Genomic DNA, 9,638 nt, shown 5'->3' on the forward strand with positions numbered 1-9,638 from the left:
TGAGAGCTACCGGCCATGCAGATACTACACTATACATGTTTGTGTGTGCATTGGTGCCCTAATCCAGCATCACCAAAGGTTTTCCAGGAAAAGCATAATTTACATAAACACTCTAAAGCTCCAGAAGGTTAAATGGTGTTTGAATTACCCAACTTTATCGGCACATTCTTTACAACATAGATTAGCAGGTGTTTAGATTATGACTTTCAAGTGAACTGAAGCACTGGATGGAAGAGTGACTGTCAGATCTGACAATATGTATAAAAGCCTAGGACCAGGCAGCTCCTGAGACTTCATTTAGATCTTGTATTAAAATATTGATCAATAACTGGATAAGGAGACACACACGTTGCACAGTGTTGCAGGTTGCATTGCGGTCATAACACTGTGAGACTGGTCAGACCACATCAACAGGTCATCGACTGTCATGGTGTTAATAATCTACAGGCTACAGTTCTCTCTTCTCTTCTTGTACTTTACTTGATCAAAAGAGGTTGAAAGATATTTACTCGTCTCTTGAGTTGATGTATTTCCATTTTGAATTTTCTGCTCCCTCATATGCTGTAACTGCTTATTATTCATCCCATCAGGATTATGTTGAAGCCGGTCGTTCATACCAGAGAAGGAAAAAATTAAAGGGATTGTTGCCAAAATGTTGAACTATCCCTTTAAGATTATTCACCACGAGCATTTTGCTGCTGATTTTAGTGCATCAAACTACAAAAACTGTGAATCACATAAAAAAAACTACAAGAACATATTAAACTCGCAACAAGTAATGAAGATACATGGGAATGTGTGAAAAAGAGATACTTTGTTTGTTGATGCATGTGTGGGTTCCTAATTAATGAAGCTTTAGCTTGACACTTTAATCATTCCCTCGTTGTAATCAAAATCCATGACAAAAAAAAAAATCCTCCATGGGATTCTCTTGGTTTGGTTGATACAAACATTAATACACGATAAGAAAAATAAAAAAGAGTGACGCAAAGAAAGCCATGGGATATGCACAATCAGTAAACCACAACATACTCCAAAATATGACAGCAATGTATATGAAATTTTAAACATTTTAAATCATCCACGCTCAGTGCAATTAATTAAACTATGAACTTATTACTTACTGTAAATATGAACTGCCAACAAATAAATAGCCCTTTTTCTATCAGAATAAACATAAATCACCTTTTAATTAATTAAGTGAAATAACATTTAGGTTTCTACAGCATGCATACAGTACATACTCAATAATGCCATCTTTTTAATTCTCTCTACAAGGTGCGTTCATTCGCCTCTTGACTTATGATCTTTAGAGTGTTGTTGTTGTTTGCATTACAATACTGGCACAATTTTCACCAAATAATTATCAGTGGCTAATGAACAGTACAAAATCAGAATGCATTTTGTAGCAGCTCAATACAATATCTCAACACAGTACTTTACCTCAGTTTCCACAGTTCTTAAACAAAAGAAGCCAAATCTCCCAAACACAGTCCGTGTCTAATTTAGTCAAACCACAAAGCAGACTTTTATTTTATTTTTTCAAAAAGCACAATAACATAACACCAATATCAACAGTAACAATGTCTATAGTTCCATAATTGTGTAGCACTGCGTACAAACAATCTACAGAATGTCATCAAAGCTTAACGTTTACTGGTTATCATGAGCAAACTGACACTTCATGTGTGTGTGTGTGTGTATATATATAGATACATGTACTGTATAGTCGTGACCAGGAGAAAAAAACTCCCTCGGAGGCCTTTTTCCTTTCGTGAGAGCTGCAGGTTGTCTGTGTTGAGTGAAGTGTGTTTTTAATACAGACGTGGAGCTGAATGTCACCCTCCTGTAGCTCCAGCCTCCCCAGGGTACGGCCTCAGTCACACACACCCCAACCCCTCTCTCTGTCTGTCTGTCTGTCTGTCTGTCTGTCTTCCTACCTCCTCCCCGTCGACCCTCACCCCTCGCTGTACGCAACAGATCAGCACACCAGCGGCGGTGAACGCAGCCCGGCTCTTTCATCAGGCTGTCACGCAGGCTCAGCCGCTCTGACTCACAGTGTTTATCACAGCCGCGGGCCCGACACTAGAAAGCGTATGACGAGTGGTTTGTGTGTGTGTGTGTTTGTGCCACCGTTACTCTCGGGGGAGTCATTACTCGGGTGATCTCTTCGGGTGTGCCCCTGAATCCCCCCCACCCCCCCACCCCCCCATGTTTGGATTCGGTCTGGTCCTCGGTCGTTGCCAGCAGCGCGCCGAGCCCAGTTCACTGAGCTCGTTGTTCAAAACAAATCACTGTGTCTCCCTCTGCACCTTAGCCAAATAGAGGCCACATCAGGAGTGACTGGCCACACATTAGTGGAATTGAATTGAACTCACTCAGTGTTTGGTGGTTGGTTGTGACAAGGAAGAGAGAAAAAGTGAGGGAGGGGGGGTGTAAAACCAAGTATACTTCAGGAAGCTGTGTGTGTTCCTGTGTTTGTGCATGTGTGCGCACGGTAGACTTGTTCCAACAATCTCATTCGCCCCTTTCTTGACAGAAATTAGTCATGCATGAGATTAACAGGAGGGAGTCCAGTGTAATAGCCACGGCTCCGGCGCTCTCCACCAATGTCAATACAATGTATTTTAGGACAAACAAAGCCTATTGATCCTGCACCAGAAACAGTATGATAGGCTATTAATGGTCGGCTCGCGTCTCGATGAATACTAACGAAGTGGAGCCCGGGAGGGAGGGCAGGCAGCACATGTCTGAATCCTCACAGCTCCACTTTTAAAGGAATATCTCAACATTTTGACAAATTCACCTATTATGATAATCCCTTAGGAGTAGGTTCATTACCTTTAATTGTAGGTGCAAGCTGTTTTTCGATCGGCGGGGCAGAGACGTGAGCTGCACTGTATTTCCACGTTTCCCTCATCAAATGAATACACAATCCAACAACTCCAAAACACTCTCGTTGTGACCTGCACATTCACCACGCTATGAAGTAATGACATATAATTATGTACAATTACGACACATGAAGCAGATACTCAGAACTACTTGCTTTTGAAATCACTCCACCCAGCAGCTGTGTCTGAAATGTAGTTTTGGTAACGCATTTGCCTCAAAAACAACTCTGTCTGGTAACGTTCTGTTATTATCTCATAGCGTGGTGAATGTGCAGGTCACAACTTGTCCACGAGAGCATTTTGGAGTTGTTGGATTGTGTATTGGATGAGGGAAAGCCAGAAATACCATATGCCTCCATAGCATTAGATGAGCAGCTCGCGGCTCTGCTCCGCCGATCGAAAAACAGCTTGCACCGACAATTAAAGGTAACGGCTCTACTGCTATGACTGTAGGGATTGTAGCAATGGGTGAATTTTGCCAAAATGTTGAAATATCCCTTTAAACAAATCCCCCTACCCCACTTCTCCTTCCTCTCCTGCTAATCCGCCCCGTGTCTTATTTTTACAGATGTGCTGGTGAACGGGAAGCCGTGCGACTGCGACGTGGTGGCCGACTGCGGCGTGGGGGAGGCGCTGGCCCTGGAGGTGAAACTGACCAACCTGAGCAAGAACCCGGTGGGGCCCCTGGCTCTGACCGTGGTGCCGTACCAGGACTACCAGAACGGAGTCCAGAACTACGACCTGGAGGACGCCGTCACCTTCATCGGCTCCAACACCTTCTACATCGACACGGTCAGTGCTGCACGGGGAGTGGGGAAACGAGTGCACGAGTGTTATCCCCCCCCCGCCAAAAAGTAAAGGAAAGACATTTCACGCGGTTACGTCACGTTATGTAACCGCAACGCTCCAGGTTGTCACAGGATTAGACTGAAGGAGTACAGTTGTTTATGCCGGAGTTCTGCTGCGGCACCCAGCAGCACAGGTCACACTGAACACACTGTTAATGAGCGAGGAGTTTTAAGACAGATGTAGCACATTGGTTTTACCCAGAATGCTTTGTGTGTTGTCACTGAGACAGATTCAAAAACTAACAATGCAGCTTGTTTTGCTCACAGCTGATGAGCAGCTCTGTGCTGCTGCTGCATTTGTCTTATGTTTCCAGCTCAAGTTTCCAACATTGGATATTAAATATTTAATATGTGTAATAATTGTCAGCTGTAACGACATACATCACTGACCGTGGAAACACCAGTGGAAGTAAACCCATGCTAAACTGGGACAAAATACTGGAACTGTGGGAACATTCAGCATTTATAAGCTGTGTTTACACATTTAATCAACAGTTTATAACACATAACACTGTAGTTGTATGCAGCTATAAATTCATTTACATAGGTCAATGTCTTTATTAAACGTTGTCACTTACAAACAAATATAACAGGTGAGACAGGAGGGCTGCTCCATACAGAGAAACATGAGGAGGACGTTCACAGCTCGACATCAAAAACACCTTAAAACAGACTAATAGATGAAACATCAAGGACATATTAGAGTATATTAATACACTGTAGTACACAGGTGAATGATACTTTTTGACAAACTAATTCATAATCACTCCTGCCATCTCTCAGCTGTGTGTTAGATATATGCTTTATAAGGGAATCATAAAGTGTGGCCACAGCATTAACACCAGTATTAATAGTGGTTGAAGTTGCACTGTGACTTTACCTATGGTCCTCAGTAGGTGAAAGACTGTGTCATTAGCACCCGCCCGTGTTCTGTTCAAGTGATTCCAGTAAAAGCAAACTATGTATATTCATTATTATTCGTGACCATATGTTTATGAATTCAAGAATGTAAAATTAAATCCAAAAAACGTGATGGTATGCTCAAAGGGATACTTCACCCAAAATCGATAATTCACCAATCATCTACTCACCATCATGCCAAGGAAGGGTTTGGAGAACTTTCAGAGTCATCAAAACTCTTTAGGAGTTCCAGGGGGGGTCCGGCTGGCGACGGGTTTTCATATAATGGCGGCGGATAGTGTTCACTTTTAAATTGTCCAAAACACACACTATGAAAACAAGATTTTCTGCGAGATGTTCTTGAATTGAATTGAATGTTGTGGCTTCAGGACACTTGGGTCAGTACAGACGAGCAGTATGGAGGTATCTGGATGTTTCATAGTGTTTTGGATGATTCAAAAGTGAGCACAATCTGCTGCCATTATATGAAAACCCGTTGCCAGCCGGACCCCCCTCTAGAACTCCTAAAGAGTTTTGATGACTCTGAAAGTTCTCCAAACCCTTCCTTGGCATGACGGTGAGTAGATGATTGGTGAATTATCGATTTTGAGTGAAGTATCCCTTAAAAGGTATCCAACAATTTAAAATATTTAATAATATATATTTATCATACATTATCAGTTCAATTTTCTCAAAAACTATGTATGTTGTGTAGTATTGCAGGGCAGACTGTAACATATTGTATACATGAACACAGTGTACCTTTGGGAACAGTAGAGGCAGACCGGACTTGTGCTTTGATGGATAACATAACTCAGACAGGTCTCCACTCACTGAAAATCCTGATGTGAAGTGAAAAGAAACCAGCTGCAAACTTGAAAAACATTTAAAAAAGCAGAATAGGCTGAAGCCATGGTGGGCTCCTCTAAAGGTCACGGCAGAAAAGCTTTAAATGAAAAGGAGTCTTAGCAGAGAAGGGACCCCAGACAGGAGCCCTTTTTATAGAAGAGAAAAAACCCTCCTGATGTTGGACAGGCTGGAGGCGATTAAAAAAGACATGGATGACGGCGGGACAAAGAGCTGATGGTGGAAAATGCAGATGAACGTTTGAATGAAGCCCTTATATTTGTTAATATTAAAGCTGCTTCAGTCTGGTGGAAGAGGAGACGCTTCATTTGTCTGGACCTTTTCACCAGACCTGCTCCCCTGCCGGCTCCGCTCCGGCTTCATTATGAAAATATTGAAAGGTGGCTGCTAATGATTCCGTCTGCTCTGTCTCTTTCCCCGTCACCAGGTCAAACCCAAAGAGAAGGCGGTGTGTGAGGGCGCCCTGCTCTTCCTCTACACCGGAGACTTCTACCTTAACATCAAGTTCCAGGACGACAGCGCTGGACGAGAGCTTCCTCTGGCCTGGTTCACTCTGCCCAGTGTCCACATCAAAGCCCTGGACGCTCCGCTGCAGGCCGGGGCCTAGGGGCCCTGAGAGACACTGTCAATGCCTGTAAATACATTAGCCTTATGAATCCAATCACATGTAAATATGATTTTGTGAAAGGTCAGTGTGTGTACAGTAGAGGAGATTATCTACTGAGGATTTGAATTCTTTGTTTACGGGTTGCACACATTTTACAGGTGTGTTACGGGCGTGGTCAGAAAAACACTGAAGCGAATGTTAGATAATGTGAACCGACGGAGAAGATGCACAACTCTGGCTGAGCTTTATTTCATAAACGTGCAGAGATGAGAGAGAGAAGGAGAGAAAGTGAAGGAAAAGGACAGAAGAAAAGAAGAAAAATACTTAAAAGTCTGAGCTGAACACGAACTCACGCAGACGCACAACGACGTGGCTCGGTTTGTTGTTCGCCGGCTAAAGGTACAAGTGACGTTTTAAACAGATTAGTTGAGCCGTGAAATTAGAAAGTGAGCCCTCCTGTCTGAGCGCAGGTGAAGCGCTGGGCATCAGCAGCATCTGTTAACAGTGACATTTAGACTGAAATCACTTCATCTCAGACGAGTCACAACAAGCGCTGGACTCACTTCAGGAGGCTAAGTCAATTTTACATCGAGTTTCTTTTTGACACCAAACTTTACACCTGTGAGCAGCAGCAAACCGAGCACACACACAATGCTGGTGTTTGAAGGAAACAGTCACAGTGAGTTCTTCACCCTTAACTCTTGTTAACTCTGGTCTTGTTGCTCCTAATTAAAGGGATAGTTCAACATTTTGGCAAATTCGCCTATTGCCATATTAGGAGTACAGTAGGTTCATTTCCTTTAATTGTCGGTGCAAGCTGTTTTTAGATCGGCGGGGCAGAGACGGAGGTACAAGGTACTTTCGCGTTTCCCTCATCAAACTAAATACACAATCCAACAATTACAAATCACTCTTGTGTACAAGTTGTGACCTGCATATTCACCACGCTATGAAATAATAACGTATAAATATGTAACATTACGACACATGTAGCAAATACTCAGAACGACTTGCACTTTTAAAGTCACTCTGCCCAGCAGCCGTGTCTGGAATGTAGTTCCGGCTATGCATTTGCCTCAAAAACAACTCTGTCTCATAATGTTACATGATTATTTCATAGCGTGGTGAATGTGCAGGTCACAACTTGCCCACCAGAGCGTTTTGGAATTGTTGGATTGTCCTATTTAATGAGTTTGATGAGGGAAAGGCGAAAGTACCGCACGCCATGCAGAGCTCACATCTCTTCCCCACCGATCTAAAAACAGTTTGCACCAATAATTAATGGTAATGAACCTACTCCTAGACTATAATGATTATGGCAATGGGCGAATTTGCCAAAGCGTTGAACTATCCCTTTAATGGTGGGCCCACCGGACCCCGGACAGGCCTAAGGGGTTAAAAGTCTGTGGCGTACCATCCATTTTTCCAGAGCTCAGAGCAGCGAGTTCTCCTGAATGAACCTTTGTTCACTGATAACTCATCACTAGTGAGCTAGTTTGTCAGCTTTTGTTGGCTAGAAGCAGTTAGCCGATAGCTAAACTAGCCACAGCTAAAGATAACTACTGCATGACTCCACAGCGACTGTGCGGTGTAGCCTGGCGCTAACACCATCATCACACTTTGTCTTTTCTTTAATTGTCTGTCTTCTTCAATCACAGTGCCATTGATTCAGTTGATTCTTTTATATCAAAGCATAATGTATAATGTCAATGTAAAGAGAATTAGAGGAAGTGATTAGAAGACCTGATGTGAGTAAAGTCGATGTCTGAAACGAGCTTCACTGGAACACCGGGTGTGATCAGCCAGATGTTTTCTTTGCCTCTGTGCCACTGCACCAGCGTAGCTCTAAATCTGAGTGTGTTAGATTAGCCTATCATTATGTGTGACATGTGTTTGTTATAAATAAAAGTTAAAAGAAGACCACTTCTGTTCATTCTGACACTATCCCTGCTCTTTGTATTAGTCTCTTTCCAATCATAATAGCTGGATGATTATCCTCATTTTCCACCGACTTTTATCACCTCAGCATTTTGGGAACCTGGAGTCTGACATTCACATATTTCAGAATCCATAAACAATGATTATAAGGGGAAACACTTCAGACTAATACTGATCTCAGTTCTGTTTATATAAGGAGAGAGACTGAGCTGCACTCTGCTATCCGCTGATGCACAAAAGTTGATTCAAACAGCTGCAAACTTTAACATCTGGGTCACCATTGGAAGTGTGCCCTCTGACCTCACTACTGTGATTCCAGACGTGCCTGCTTTGCAGGTACTGCACTATTAATAGAGTCTAAAGAAAGGCAGTCTGGAAACTAAAAGGCCCTTAAATATCTTTATGTTGAATTTTAGCGTATAAAGTGACAGCATAAATTGTGACGTGGAAACTCATTATGTGGTCGATGCAAACTGTGAATTCTCCTGAAATGTCACCGAGTCCTGAAATGCAAAGAATGCTGTGTTTCCAGTGAACACAGCAGAAATGACAATCGTCTTTTTTTTTTTCTTCAGTCTGGTGTTGTTTGCTTGTGAAGGTCACATCTGAAGTGGCTAACAGCTTTTCCGGTCATAGTAAACATGTTAGTTTACATATGTGAATAATACATTAGTGAATCTACAAAGTTCATCAGCTATGCACGCAACTCAAACAATTCCAAAGTCGTGCCCTCGGCGCTTATTAGTCTGTTAATCTATTTATTTATTTGATTAGGAACAGAGTGTATGAGTGCGTACGTGCATGCTGGCTTTGAAAAGTCATTCGGTTCTTAAAAAATTAACATCAGCTCTAAGTGGGTAGACTCATGCATGCAACAATTAAAGTGGATTGTCTGAAGTGCTCGGGCCGACACACACAGCACAGCACAGTCTGTTCAAACTCGCTTCTCAAATGCAAATCCCATCTCCTGCATATTGTTTTCTGACCCTCGCAGCATCATCCTCCCTCAGTAAAGGTAACTCCCATCTTATCAGCCTGGGGTACAAAGCAGGGCTACAAATAAGAGTGTCCCATCCTCACTTATCAGAGCGAAGATTCATCTTATTCTCTCTAATTAAATTCCGGGCTCGGCCGCAGACGCCTCAGTGTAGGGGAAGTGACGAATCCAGACTTCAGAGCGAAAACACAAGAAAGCACTTCATCCAGGGATTCAGCAGCTGCGCTTGGTGTTTTTGATGTTGAACATCGCTGAGTGACCTGCTTGACAAGCATAATAAACATTAGATTTGCTTTAATACACTTGACTGTTTACACTTTCCTCTCACTGTTGGATCCAGCACAGACCGACTGAAGGGAGAAAGTGTTTTCTCACTTACTACACCTGTACATGTTTGTACTTTACCTGAAAACTTTAGTTTTACTATAACCTGCAGGTCTCGTATCAGTGTTGACGACCAAAATTAGAGAAAGTAAAGTGAGTGGGACCCTGAAACAAACAAACAAACAAGACTGAACAACTTCCAGCTCCCCTGGTGGACGTGTCGAAGTGTCCTTGAGTAAAACACTGAACCCCAGACTGTCCCA

The 9,638-nt window shown here is 42.8% G+C and overlaps 1 protein-coding gene across 1 annotated transcript in view; it reads left to right on the forward strand.

Annotated features, from left to right (window-relative positions):
* Positions 1–6,856, forward strand: part of trappc9 (trafficking protein particle complex subunit 9) — a 266,554-nt gene extending 259,698 nt beyond the window's left edge. The window contains exons 22-23 of the mRNA XM_085792340.1: positions 3,463–3,686; positions 5,937–6,856. Of these exons, the coding sequence (XP_085648466.1) occupies positions 3,463–3,686; positions 5,937–6,116 (404 nt within the window). The 3' untranslated portion in view covers positions 6,117–6,856. The remainder of the gene's footprint in view (positions 1–3,462; positions 3,687–5,936) is intronic.
* Positions 6,857–9,638: the final 2,782 nt, after the last annotated feature.

Source organism: Trachurus japonicus, chromosome 11 (genome assembly GCF_045865225.1).
Source record: "Trachurus japonicus isolate A0001 chromosome 11, Traja_1.0".
In the NCBI taxonomy this organism is placed as follows: domain Eukaryota; kingdom Metazoa; phylum Chordata; class Actinopteri; order Carangiformes; family Carangidae; genus Trachurus; species Trachurus japonicus.